Genomic DNA, 15,001 nt, shown 5'->3' on the forward strand with positions numbered 1-15,001 from the left:
TGATGATGATAGGGAAAAAGTATGAGAAGTGAAGTAAAGTGCTTTGATAAATTACAATGGAAAGAAACACATGAAAGTCTCTCTCTAGGGCTTATGATGATTTTATAGGAGGTACAGTGAGCAGAAAAACTCTCCCTCTGTGAGCTGGGCACGCGGCCCTGATCCTAGCATTGCTGCTGCTTAACCATGTGGTCACGGACAACTGACTTCATTCTCCTGGCTTTAGTTCACAGTTCTGTTCAATGAGGAGGTGGCAAGACCTTCCTGTCCAAACCCTTATTTCCTCTTTGTATCTAAAGTGGACTCCCATTAAGGAAGAGAGCTGATGGAAACCTCCTTAGGAACTGGGAATTTGAGTGGCAATATTTCATTGATTTTTGTTGTTGTTGTTTCAAATTAAGAGTCCATTCACTTTCAGCTTTCCACAAGAGAAATTAATATGGCCATGCCTGCCTATCCAAACTCCATAAGGAAGCAGCTGCTTTCCCATTTCTCCTAGCCATATGCCTTGAGAATTAAACACAGACAAAACTGGGATTTTAGTTAGTCTTTAATATAACTCCAACTTTTTAATGGTAAACAAAGATGTAAGTACAAAACATCAAAATACGTTATTATCAGTAGTTCTAAACAGCCATAGTGGTCACAGTGCCAGAACTGAGGTCACTCACATTTTAAGGAAATATAATTCACTCTATTTCAGTGGAATCCATGTTCTGGCAGTTGGAAGGCAAAGGTGAGGCTTACTTTGTGCAAAATGTATTCACTTTATTCGAAAGCAGCTTTCTTTTCTGTCCCTTGCTTGGCATTTTAAGGAACCTGTTCATTTTCCTTTTTTGTTAAAAGTGCTCTAAGAACTAAAAGGGCCATTCCTTACTGGAATAAAATTAACTACACATGCCATACATTTCTGGGTCAATGTTACTGGTTAAATTCCCTCAGAATTAGCAATTCATAGAAAATTAATTGTTAAGTTATCGCACTTTCATGCCAAAAGTACAATTTAGAGTTCACAATACAAGGCTCTGTGGTATAAAGTGCCTATGAGCAGCTTCCCATCATACACTGAGGCTACAGAACTTCCTTGGAGAACAGACCCATTGTTGGCATAAACTGTAGTCACTGTAGGCTTCTCAGATAGAATGTTCTGGATGCGGAGAACCTATTCAGGGGATACAAAGTATTAATATAAGACCACCGTACATGCATGTCACTCAATCATCAATAAGCCCTGTTTTCCACAATGACACACTGATTAAGGGGACATGCTGTTGAAAATAGCAGTTACCAATCTTTTTAATGTTTAAATTAAAGTACTTTCTCCAATCTTCAAAGAAAGTACTTTCTTAAAACCATCTAGTTATTCCATGCCAACACAGGATTTAGTGTTATTATAGCAATTCAGCTTTAATAGAAATACTTTCATACTAATGTGCCTACTTTCACACTACTTCAACATGAACAAATATCACATCATGTGGTGAGCTGACAATAAATCAGATATTTTAAAAATTGCCAGTATACCACCCAAGAAGGGCACATGTCTTTATAAAAATGCCTTTTGACTAGTTTCCACCATAATTTAATACATCAAAAGATTACCTTTCTTAAAGTATTTGAACAATGTAACATTCTGCCAATTATTGGCTTAACGCAATTACAAAACCACGACATAAGCTTATTATTGCTTTAAAATAACTAAACAAATCATCCCTGTGACAATTTATTGTATTATTAGTTCAAAAGGACTTGAATAATTAAGTTTTAAAAACTGAAAATATAAAAACCTCTGACGAGGGAGGATTGTTCGGGTCATACACGAAGAGCTTCTGGCCATTAGGATGACAGCCTACCCAGATGTCCCCCGAGGAAGGATCAATAGATAAATTATCCACCAGTGTATCCAGCTCAAGTACCTTCCAAATGAGAAATTGTCAATATCTAAATGACATGAGAAACTTGATTAAGTAATTTAGAGGTAACCTTCCTGCCTCTATGCATGTGAGAAAATTACACATCGCCCTGCTTCCACCTTCTAACACCAATATTGCTTAAAAGGAATGTATTAAAAACTGGTTTGGAGCCACTTTTCTTCTTCCCTGAAATTAAGAAAGTTAGGGTGATAATCGGTCTCTCTAAAAATCTCTCTTACAAACTGAACTCCTTTTCCTTTAAAAGATGCACAATGATCAGTTAGCTCAAGGAACTCAATCAAAGCAAGATAGGAAATTCTTAATCAACCTAAAATATGTGTTGTTGAGTAGGAAGAAAATAATAATGGTGTGGAACCCAATTTCTACCTTCATTTATTATTGAAAGAACTGACACTGTGCATAAACCTTCATTTGAGAATTCATCTATTAGTATTTTCAATTGTGAAAATTCTTATTGGAATTCTTCCACTGCCATCAATACTTCATGGAATGGGCCCTAAATCTGATGAATATCACTCTCAACCTGCTGCTGCATGTAATCATGGTCAGTTCTTGTGATCGCTGGAAACAGGAGCTTTCTCTAGTTGTAGGGAGTATTTAAAAACCCAGAATAGCTACACTGGCATCCATATTTTGTTCTACGTGTGGTACTCTTATAGAAAAACTATGTCATTGCAAAGCATAATAGATTACTGTCTATATGTAAAAATAAATATTTTACCTTCAACTGAGTTAAATTCATATTAGTGTGTTTTTCCAAAACATGAATTTCATGAGCCAATATGTCAGCAACATAGATATACCTTTGCAGAAAGGACACAGTGGTTAGAGCTCCATGCCAATATAAAGCTTCATTAATACAGTATGAAAGAATAAGTCTTAATAACCTGCCAAGAAGTTAATCAATCATGGGCCCTCAAGGAATGCTTGATAAACGTCAATTTCTATTTAAAAAGTAAGCTTTCAGAATCAATTCAGTGGTGCCACAACAATCATGGAATTATTAAATTGTTTTTCAAAAAGCTTGTAAGGAAAAATAATATAGAACATCATTTTGAATATGAAGTCCATATTTGCCACTGAAATGACAATAAAACAAATGCTTGGCTTCACAAGAAAAGCTTTTACATTCCACAATATAATTTGATACTTCTAATTATCATGTACATATAGAAATATATGGTAAAGAACATCTTATTAAAATAGTAATCATTCCTTAATATTCAATAAAATATTTATTAATACATAGCGAATTTTAAGAGTAAGAGATAAGTATCAATTCAGAATAATCTGTCTACGTCAAAGGTGAGTGAATTAACGGACTATTTTGAGGTAATTTTACTCATTGAATTGACTGTTCCATGGCACCTGCTCTGTTGAGCAATTATGTGTGAAAAGCCATGAACTCAGTGTTGTAGCAGATATAAACATGAAGAAGACACAGCCTCTCTCCTTGAAAGTTTATAGTGTGTTGGAACAATCTCACTGGTTTGTACACATTAAACACCTAATAAGCATGAGAAATAGTTCAGGTCTAGAAATAGCTAACTTCCGAGGACACAGAAAGGCTCACCAAGGAAGGGGCATCTGCAGTGGCTATGTAAAGAGAGATGAGATTTGAGGAGATGAGGACGGAGGAGGCACTTCCCAGGCAGAAGCAAGCACAAGAGCAGAATCACAGGAGCAAGAAGAGGAAGGAATGTTTAAAACAATGAGTTCTTTGTCTAAAGCATAGAAAGCATGGAAATAGTAGAAAAGGGAGGTTGGAGGTGGCCTGTTAAACAAAGTCCAACCCTTTACCCTGCCTTGATTTGATAAGCATTGGATTCCACTGAAATCTTAGAATAATAAAGTGGCAACAAATGGTCAGTTCTGTTCCACAATTCCTGAGCATTTGCTTTGTGCCTGGCACTGTACTGGCATAAGGAGTCAAAGGTGAGGAAGACAGAGTTCCCTCTTTGGGGAGCCCTTCAAGGCTAATAGAGATAGACAAAATTGGCAAGAGTGAAAAAAATCCAAGTAGACAGAAAACAAATTGGAAGAAAGTCTCATATGCTAGTCAGAGAGGATGACAACCTAAACTAGGCAGGTCTCACTCAAAGGGAAAGGAGTTTGGGGGTAGAGGAAGGAGGCACAGGTAGAACCAACAGGACCTGCCTACAGGCTGGATAGGAATGGTGAAAGAGGAGTAAAAGCTGATTCTCCCTTTTCATTATTGTTATTTTTTTGTTAGCTTGGGTGATTGGAAAGTTTGACTCTCATAATGGAAATATAAGAGTGAAAAACAGATTTGGCTGCAGAGGTTGGATCAGGTCAGTTAGAGACAATTTAAATTAAATGATTCTACATTCTTTTTCTATAGTCAACAAGAAAGGAGAAGAAATTGGATTACAAAAATAAGGGCATTTAGTTGTCAAGGAGTGCCAAATTTATTTTATGTTGTATTTGTAGTAGTTTAAATTTTTCAGTGTGCTGAGGCAGTAGATAAGAAAGCTATCAAGAATTTAATATCTTCTCTTATAGGTTGTGGTTGTGCATATAAAAATAATGAGATAATTCTGGAGGACAATTTGGCAATATCTATTAAAGTTAACATTTAAAAGAATCACACTGTTTGAGCAAATAGTTCTATTTCTAGGGGTCTGTTCTACAGAAAAGTAGCTCATAGAACCATTTAGCCAGTGCCCTGGGTGGGATTTGAACCCAGGCCTGTATGAGTCCAAAATCTGCAAGTTTAACCATTATGTTATAATACTCTCTTAGAGCCAGGTGTGGTGGCTTATGCCTGTAATCCCAGCACTTTGGGAGGCTGAGGTGGGCGGATCACCTGAGGTCGGAGGTTCAAGACTAGCCTGACCAACATGGAGAAACCTCATCTCTACTAAAAATACAAAATTAGCCAAGCATGGTGGCGCATGCCTATAATCCCAGCTACTTGGGAGGCTGAGGCAGGAGAATCACTTGAACCCAGGAGGCGGAGGTTGAGGTGAGCTGAGATCATGCCATTGCACTCCAGCCTGGGCGATGGAGTGAGACTCCATCTCCAAAAAACAAAACAAAACAAAAAACACTCTCCTAGGGACTTTTTCTTTAAAAAAAATACTTGTTTAAAATTCCATGGTAAATAAGAAGTATAAAATATTTTTTATGTAGAACTCCCCACCCCTATACACATATCCATCAATAGAGAATTGGTTAAATTAGTTTAAGATCATCCTTATAATGGAATAATGTATAGCCAATAAAAATAATACATTTATTTAAAAGGAAATACCTGATACTTCAATATGTATGCATCAGTATGATCACACTTTAAAATTTATATTTATAAAATTAAATTTGACAATGATGTATTCCAAACTTTATATATTATATATAAATACATATATATTACTGTATTATATAGTTTACTTAAATATGGTATTGTATTTGCATATAAATACATGTGACTAAGTATATGTAAATATATATACAAAATATATATAATTATATATATAGTGTATCTATATATTATATGTATAATATACCATAAATGTCAAGAAAACTATTTTCACATTGACAAAGAAAGCAAAGTAAAGAATTTGGCCAGCACCACAACTGAAGAAAAATGAAGATATTCTATAAGGCGCCGTACTTATCATCAGGTGAAATATTGATCCCATTTGCTGAATCAAATCCTTCTGCTACCACTTTAACTTCATTTGGACTGTAGTAAACAACATTTGCCCAGTGTAAGTTCAAGTATGTTTCTAAATACTTTAAGAAAGGATCAGAGAAGTAGTGGTCATTTGTGGCATAGAAATGTGCCGGTCCAACAGCTGTGATATCATTCACACTGAAAAAGAAAAATAGCATGTGAGAGGAAATAAAAGGCCTGTTGGTCTCCATATTAAATATTAAGTACTCATAAGATTTATGCAACATGTGCTTTAAATTTTTGGTAAGAGGGAAAGACGAGCTAAAAATCACGACTATAGTCATATACAATATACTATAATATTGTTGCCAGAGAACAATTTTGTATGGTACCAGGTAATCTGAACACAGGTCATTTAGCAATTATGGCAGGATTACCATAAGAGAAGAAAGAACTTAGTGCCATCAGGGCATGTTTTTTGACAGCAAGAAATGTAGGGTTTAACAATTATACATAAGGACAGAGCTGTCCACAGTACAGAGCTGGAGAGAGCCTGATTGGCTGGTGAGCTGGTTAGGCAGTCAGTAACATTTACCTAGCTTCCATTTACTCAGTTCCTGGATTTTTCTAATTTCCCTGGCTTAGTTATTAGTCAAACTAAGGTTGACTGTTCAATTTCTACCTGCTTCACAAAGCTGACATGCCGAGAATGAACAGGCACTCGATAAACACTTGCAGAGAGATGGATGATAAAATTGCCATAGTACAATGCTTCAGGTGAGAGATTTATATGCTAAAAACAATTTCATTTTAAGACCAGTTAGGTGAGGGTGTTATTAAATTTAAATTCCAATTACTCTATGCAAAAATTTCTGAAAGAGCTGCTTTATTCTTTGCTAAATGAAAAATATAGAGCTACAGGGAAGGTAGGTCTCATTTTTCTGAAAGAGCACCACAATGCTTGGATGGTATTTATGCTCCTATTTTTTTTTTATCAAGTGCATTTTTGGAAGGAATGATTGGAAGTTACATGCTTATGCCCTAGATAGGCATAGATAGGCCCTAGATAGGCAATGTTTTTAATTTCATTAGAAATGAAATTTCATTAGAAATTAAAAATATTCATCAAGTTTAAACTAAAAGAAGCAGTAGGCTAATACACACTGAATTGGGGGTGGGGGTACACATGATTCTCTTTTAGCCACATTTTCAACCAGCTTTATGTTCTTGAAGTGTAATGACTCACTCTCAACTTGAGTGGCTCTAATTCTGTGGGATTACTAGCATGCAACCATCACTAACCCTATGAAAGCGATTGGTATAAAGTCCCATGCAAAGCATACAAACCCAATAAAAAACAGGCCATTCTTCCTTGGCAAGACACTCATCTGGGTGATGAGTCATCTAAGATGGAGGGTGACAGCAGGAAAAAATGTTAGGGTTTGCCTTCTACCCTCAAGATGGGCCTGAAGAGTATCACCCTGTAGTCGGGCACTTCATCATTTCTCAAAGGAGTCCGCATAGAACAGTGAATAGTATAATGAGTGACATCAACTTTCATATGCCATGCTTGCCCTGGTTTATAAGGAAACTATACACACACATTTATAAATAAGGAAATATAAGCTCTTTAGCTCTTACATATTAGCTAATATATACATTAGCGCTTATAAAAGATGACAGGACAACCCACCATAGGGATTGTTTGCAAATGCTGGGGATAAATTAGAGAAGGAACAAAATGAGGAAGTACCTTGGAAGAAGCTCATGTTTGACTGTTTTCAGATGCAACAGAGAATTTTCTGCTTCTTCAAATTTAAAAATTTCCACTGTATTCTTGAATTCTGGGTGGTTTACAACAAAGAGATAAACTGTGTCATCTAAAGAATTGAAAGAACAGAGTTAATTTACAAGACATAACTACGGGACCTCTGGGCAGGCACTGACATTTAAATACCACAGGCAAGGAAAGGTTGAATGTATAAGCTGTTAGACGACCTAACAGATCATTCTCTGTCTTTCCTATTGCTGTCCGTCTGGTGTTATTTCTGATCATTGGTTCCCTGACCTTTAAGAAAGTGTTTCCTACTCCATATACAGAATTCATGCATAATCTGTTTCTACTTTAATTCAAAAATACAGTTCTTTTTTAAATGTGATGATCGTAGGTATATGAAAAGATTATGAAATCTAAACATTCTTTCAGGTGTTACCTGTTAGGAATTTCAAAATGTAGCATAACTTACTGCCAGCTGAAGAGGCAAATGAACAAGTTCTTTGTAATGAAGAATACAGAAATCACTCATGAGTTAATTGTTCTTCTCTTCCTATAAATATGATCCGAATCTATTTTTCACAGTCATTTGTGAACCATCACACATTACTAAATGTTGGTAGCCCATTGGCTCTTACCGTTGTCTATGAAAGTGCTGATGCCATGTGGATTGAATGAGGCCAAATCAAACCCACGGCTGATTCTTAATTCCCGTGCCCTTGGTTTTTCTTCTTTTAGATCCATCATTAGTATTCCTCCAGGCTTATCTGGTGCAAAGCTGTGGAGTCCTGGGAATTTTAGACCCTTTCCAAAACGGTGAAAAATGTTAAATACAAAAGCTTAAGTATTTTTATGGACTAACATGGGAACTGTACATGAAGGATAAATAGAGATTGTGGTTAAAGTAGTGGCATAAAGCCACAAAAACTCAAAAAACAGAGAAAAGATAACAGAAAAAATAATAACGGGGAGGTGGAATACTGAAAGCCTGAAAATAACTGAAAAGAAGATCAGGGATTTATTCTCTTCAGAGAGTAATCAGAAGGTTGGTGGACTAGATGATTCCAGGGAGAGCTGAGGGTGGAGAAAAGTGACATCTACATACTGACTGTGGAAATTTGTTCACTGCTAGATCCCAGTGCCTGGAACAGTGCCTGGCATACAGTCCATCCTTCTCCCACTGATTCAAAATATCACCTTTATCATGTGCTAGATCTCTGACATTTACATATTGGTCTATTTAGGGACTCTCTGTTTTGTTCTTTTAATGTCTCATGTCTAGTCCTGTGCCAATATAACACTTTTTAAATTACTACAGCTTTAGGTCAGGCCTGGTGGCTCATGCCTATAATTCCAGCACTTTGGGAGGCTGACGTGGGAGGACTGCTTGAGGCCAGCAGTTTGAGACCAGCCTGGGCAACATAGCAAGACTCTGTCTCTACAAAAAAAAAAAAAAAAAAAAAAAAATTAGCTGAGTGTTATGGTGAGCACTTGTAGTCCTAGCTGCTCGGAAGGCTGAGGTGGAAGGACCTCTTGAGCACAGGAGTTTAGGAGTTCAGGCTGCAGTGAGCTATGATTGCACTACTGCACATCAGCCTGGGCAATTGAGCCAGTCCCTGCTTCTCTAATGACAGTTTTGTCTTTTTCTTTTCTATCTCACATTTCTTTTTCTCGTTTTACTGAATTACTAAGAACTCCAGTAGATTACTGATGGTTGTGGTGTTGGGTATTTTCTTCCTGTTCTGAGCATTAATGCAAATGCAGCCAATGCTTCACCATCAAGAATGATGTTTGCTGTAGTTTTGTGGGAATTTTCCTTATCTTTCTAGTTTGCTTGGAACTTTAGGAATGAGTATTGAATTTTATTAAATGCTTTTTTGGTACTCACTGAGATGATATAGGTCTTTTCTCTTTTAAATCAGTTAATAAATTACCTATCAGTCTATCTAAAATGGTGATTCATCATTACATTCTTAAGGTAAAGCCTTCTTGGTGATGTTAAATTTTATGTGAATGCACTACCTAATTCAGTTTACAAATACGATGCAGTCATATTTACACAAATTTAGGCACACAATAAAAAAGTCTTACTTTATGTATAAAATTGGACATAAGAGGAAATCTCTCCAATTAAAAAAGATTATCTACAATTGTATATTTTCATGGAGGGCAGGCCTGGTAAGTAGAACAAACTGGAATTATGCTATTGTTACATGGCAGTGCCACTTCAGTTAATCCCTATCCTTTATGAATGTCCCCAAAACAAAAGCATGATTTACATGCAAAGGAAGCACTATCAGATGGTGATAACTAGTCATGGTTATGTTCGCACTCCTTATTTATTTAAGTATTTTTTCTCTTTTTAAAAATTTATTTTTAATTGTGATAAAATACATATAACATTTATCACTTTCACCATTTTTAAGTGTACAGTTCAGTGGTGTTAAGCACACTCACATTGTTTACATTTTTTATATTTTATTCTATGTCATCCAATTCTTCATGAAGTGTGACATTAGTTTTGAGGTGACCCTCAACTCATAACTGTAAAATAGGTTGGGTTAGATGAGCTAAAATGCTAGGAAGAAGAATGAACAACCTCCACAATGTAGGACCTCTTTATTTAGAAGAGAGTACACTCTAGGTTTTATTAGAGACAATGCCAAGTAAATGAAAAACAGCAGCAAACTGGGAATGTTTCTAAATTTTAAAAAAAGTCAAATGAACAAAGGAGGGTAACAGAAAAAAAGCAGAAAAAGTTCTATTGATATGGGTATAAGATCTTTGTAACTATAACATGCCCCCAAGCTAAAATGGCTGTAGATTTATGTGTTTGGAGACCTCATCCCTCCTACTTCAGATTTATTACTATGGGGGCTGGAGAGAAATCTTGAAATAGGTGAATTCTAGATTATAAAAATCTCCAAGAACACATCCTTGCAAAACAACAACAAAAAACACAAATAAACAAACAAATAAAAAAATCAATGCAACTGCCTTCTACTTTATTCAGAATGTTTGCATCTTTACTTATGAATATTTTAGACTAGTGGTCCCAGTGGTTTTTCCTAAGCCACACATGTGCAAGCATGTGCTCCTCAACAAACCCAGAGTCCTACTATAAATATCACTTTATTCATTCTGTGTAGGCAATTAAATAAAACATTCCTTTTAAAACCTTATTTTAAAAACTAAATATATATACTGGTGTTTCTGCTAAAGCCCACAGTATCTCTTTATTGCCTCAGTGGTAATAACCAGCTGCTCACTGTCTTCCACATAAAAACCATCAGGAACCTGAAGAGTGTTCTAATTCTCATTCTACTCCAAGCTGAGTTCTCTCACCTTTCTCATAAGTCTAACAACTATTTTATTAGTGTGGTGACTCCCTTCTAAGTATCTCCCAGTATTTCACATCCCTCTTGAGTCTCAGAGCCTGAAAATAATGGATGTTGAGAGGAAATGGAATAATTACAGTCAGGTGTCAGAGTTGGTTACTTCTTCCTCCAGAAAAACTGGACCTATGAAGATGCCAAGAACTCCTATGTCTGCCCAAGCCAGGGAGGTAGGTGGTCAGAACCTCCTCATCTGTCCCCTTATCTGGATTTCCAATTAGAATGGACATTGTTACAAGCTAGTTTCAACAATATTCACAACAATATTCACAAGCCAATTGTTTTTAAAGTCTTTCTATTGTATACCCAGAAAGGATATTGTTTTTCAGCTTACAAGAATCAAGGCAAAATGAAGGGTGTAAATAAACTCAATGACTTTCCACTTATGATTGGCTATTCAGGGGAAAAAAGAAAGAAAGCAAAAGGGCAAGGTTGGTATAATATTTGAAAATAAATAATAATGGCAAGAATATTTGCTTCAAGTTGAATAGTAATAGAAAGATGAGTAGATGCTGTATTTAAAATAGTATAATGTTAGTATTGAGTATCCACAGTAAGACCTCAAATATCCCTTTTAATAATGCACATTTAAAACACAGATTGCGCTGGGCGTGGTGGCTCACTCCCGTAATGCCAGCACTTTGGGAGGCTGAGGCAGGCGATCACCTGAGGTCAGGAGTTTGAGACCAGCCTGGCCAACACGGCAAAACCCCATCTCTACTAAAAATACAAAAATTAGCCGGGCATGGTGGCGGGCGCCTGTAATCCCAGCTACTCGGGAGGCTGAGGCAAAAGAATTGCTTGAACCCGGGAGGCGGAGGTTGCAGTAAGCTGAGATCATGCCACTGCACTCCAGCCGGGGCAACCAGAACAAGACTCCGTCTCAAAAAATAAAAAAAATTAAAAAAGAAAAAACAAAACAAAACACAGACTGCATTGGAATATTTTAGTGCAATGCAATGGGGAAATAAAGAACACTATCTCAATGGGCAAAGAGTCTTCATCTCTACATTTAGAAAAGCTGGAGGAAGTTTTCCAAGATCTTGTTTGACCTCTCTTTTCTTCAGAATGCATTTTGGAAAATGAATTTTAAAAGCAACTTACTGTTCTGCAGCCCTCATCAAATACCCTTGTATCTCCTCTGCTGAATTTGGGGAAGGAAGAAGACACTCACCACACTAAAAAAAGCCAGACCATTGGGAAGTATGTCAATATCTTCAGAGCCAGCTTCTGTAAGTTTAAGGAACAGATAAATGTCATGTTCAAGTTCTGTTATTTGTTACACAGAGCATAACTGGGACTCTGTTTACTTTATCAGAGTGACTGTATCTTTAGGGATGGTTCTGATGTTTTTTCCAAGGAACCATTCTTTTTAATAAATGTCAGTTTAAACCCCTTCCTGAAGTGAACTTCTGACTTTAAATGTTAGATATTTTATGTTTACTCAAATCAAAGTCAAGTTATCACCACATTTCCAGCTATAATACTGAAAAAGTTGACATCTGTACACTCTCATGATAAACATCCAGATGTCCGTATAAAAGTAATTGACATCAGGGGAATATTACTTTCTGAAGGAAGGGCTCATAGGCATTTAACCATGCAAATATCCTTGTCCTCTTCTTTGCTCATTCAATCTGAAGCAAACAGACATCTTTCTCATTAACAGAGGTAAAACACCTGGGATTATATATTCCTTCTTTTAAAAACAGTGCCTACTTGTGCTCATAAGCAAAGAAAGCTTTTCTATTTAATCTTTAAATTTAGGCTTTAAATTAGAGAAAAAAACTAGCAGAAGAAAATTAATGAAAAATACCATGCACCTAAGCCAGTTGAAGTTTCTAACTCCTGTCTCTGAGGCAGGCTACAATTACTATTGATTGTTTATTGACTGTCTGCAGCACACTCCACACAGCACAGCAAATAATTAGACATAAGACTTTCCCCAGCAGTCTCACTGTATAAATTCTACAGACAGATAATAGACCCAAACACAAGAAAAGAAGAATAAAAATGGCTTAGATTAAGCCAAACCATGACACATTCTTTGAGTCTACAAAATCCAATCTTCCTCTTTAAGACTTCTCCATAGGATTTCTTCAAGGTTATTTCTAGGTTGTCAAAACCAAACAGCATCTATCTATCCAGCCATTTTGGTCTTGCTTCATGAGTTTGCATTTAGCCAGTTGCCTCCAGTGTTGCTTGCTCCATCGTAGTGCAGAAAAACAAAATAAAATAAAAATGCCAAGAACTTCACATTGTAAAGATGACCCATCTGCCTGCTCCTCAGAAAGAAGATACACAGAGATAAGCTTAAGCATGGCATAGTGGAGGAGTTCTCAATCTGGGGTCTGTGGATCACTTTTGGGCTTCAAAGTATCTGTGAACCCTCGGAAATTCTATGCAGTGCAAAATGTCTCATGTATGCACAGATGAGAACGTTTCTGTAAAAACGGTCCTTGATTTTCATCAGATTCAAAAAAGAGACTGTGATTCCCCCAAAAAGGTTAAGAATGACTAGACTCTAGTTCCACGGTGGTTGTCCACTGGTAATAAGTTAAGAATCAGGGGAACGCTACACCACATACACATGTATACACAGCACATACACATGTACACACACACACACACACACACACACACAGACACACACACCGAGAGAGAGAATTCTAGTCCAGGTTTTGCTTTTCAGTCCTATTTAGTAGAAGCTCAATTAATTAAAATTTGTTTTTCCTGAAAATTATTTTAGAAAATTTAATTTCCAAGTATACAATGCTTACACACATGGAAAAAGAAGATATATAGAAAAAATTAACAATGCTTCTTTGATAGGATTATGAATGATTTTTATTTTTTCTTTATACTTTGTTTAAAATTTTCTACAAAATTGTATATTTTTTAATAATTAAGGAAAGAGAAATCTTTTTTTAAAAAAAATACATTTATTTCAACCATATTGTAACTTCTGTTTAACTCCATTGCCTAATTCCAATGGAAAAAATGTATCTATCTGTAGCCTTCTTTGGAATATTTTCCAGATCTTCTCCCCGTCATCATTTCTATAGCCACTACTGCAGGAAGGTTTTATCATCGCATATCCCCTCTTCGGTGTGATTATGTCAAGAGCAGTCAATGCTAGAGAAATTTTTGCTCCTCTAATTTAATAATAATAACTAACATACATTAGGTACACCAAGTACCAGGCTCCTTGTAAATACCCTGCATACAATATCTCATATGATTTCATAACACTAAGAGGCAGTATGATTATCTTTTATTTTAGAGTGAAGACTATTGGAGGCTTTGGAAAAGTTAAGCAATTGCTCAAGGTCACAAACTGGGAAGCTGGGACTCAAAGCCTTTGCTCTGACTTAAAGGCAAACAGAAAATATTCAAGTTAGAATTTAATGAATTTCCTCTCTCAGAAACATCCCCTGATTCCTCTGTAAAGCCACTTCACTTGTAAATTCAACTGTGGTCAATTCCATATGTTGTCTTTTTCCCCTGAAGTTTTGCTTCCAAGCCTCTCACCAACATCTTTACCAATGAATATCCTGCACTTTTCTTTAAAACCTCTTTCAAAACCTTTTCTGTCTTTTTCGTATTTCAACTTATTTTATTTCAAAACAAATTTATTAAATCTTTACTTTTTTTATTCTAGTGATATACATTAATTTCAATATTGCATTCCAGGTGATATTTATGTAAATATGTGAAAACTTAATACTGTGGGCTGATTTGGCACTGTTTGTCACTCTTATTGTGTGCTTGACTCTCTCCCTCCCCTTCATCGGTTCTCTCTCTTTAAACTTTTTATTATGGGAAATAGACACAAATCAAGAGAATGGTGTGATGAGCCCTTATATACCCAGTACCCACCTTCAACAGTTATCAGCTCATGGCCAGTCTTGTTTCCCTTGCAGTCCTACCACTTATCCTCATCCTGTGTTATTTTAAAGCAAATCTCAGACATCATATTATCCCTAAATATATTTATACAAACCACAATATTATTACACTAAAAATTCACAATAATTCCTCAATATCATCAAATATCTAGTTAGTGTTCAAATAGCCAATCATGTTTAAAAGGTGTAGCTTTAAAAAATTACAGTTTGTTTAATTCAGAGTCCAGGTAAGGTCCCACACATTTCAATTGATTGATGTGTCTCTTATTTCTTTTAATCTACCCCCTGTCAGTCCATTATTGCCTGTGGGCAGGAGGACTTAGCTCCCTGTGTGCACTCAGAGCTTTTGGTAG

General features: G+C 36.1%; 1 protein-coding gene across 2 annotated transcripts in view; it reads right to left on the minus strand.

Annotated features, from left to right (window-relative positions):
• Nucleotides 1-532: 532 nt before the first annotated feature.
• The window catches only part of PON2 (paraoxonase 2), a 30,323-nt gene continuing 15,854 nt past the window's right edge, over nucleotides 533-15,001 (minus strand). The window contains exons 3-9 of one of the 2 annotated variants that reach the window (XM_003809710.6): nucleotides 11,915-11,970; nucleotides 7,984-8,149; nucleotides 7,325-7,415; nucleotides 5,569-5,769; nucleotides 2,656-2,737; nucleotides 1,788-1,916; nucleotides 533-1,162 (exon numbers count right to left, since the gene is read on the minus strand). In XM_003809710.6, coding sequence (XP_003809758.2) covers nucleotides 1,004-1,162; nucleotides 1,788-1,916; nucleotides 2,656-2,737; nucleotides 5,569-5,769; nucleotides 7,325-7,415; nucleotides 7,984-8,149; nucleotides 11,915-11,970 — 884 coding nt within the window. In that variant the 3' untranslated portion in view covers nucleotides 533-1,003. Of the gene's footprint in view, nucleotides 1,163-1,787; nucleotides 1,917-2,655; nucleotides 2,738-5,568; nucleotides 5,770-7,324; nucleotides 7,452-7,983; nucleotides 8,150-11,914; nucleotides 11,971-15,001 lie in introns of both variants that reach the window. The other variant, XM_003809709.6, reaches the window with a different exon arrangement.

The sequence above is a fragment of the Pan paniscus genome, chromosome 6 (genome assembly GCF_029289425.2).
Source record: "Pan paniscus chromosome 6, NHGRI_mPanPan1-v2.0_pri, whole genome shotgun sequence".
Taxonomy (NCBI): Eukaryota; Metazoa; Chordata; class Mammalia; order Primates; family Hominidae; genus Pan; species Pan paniscus.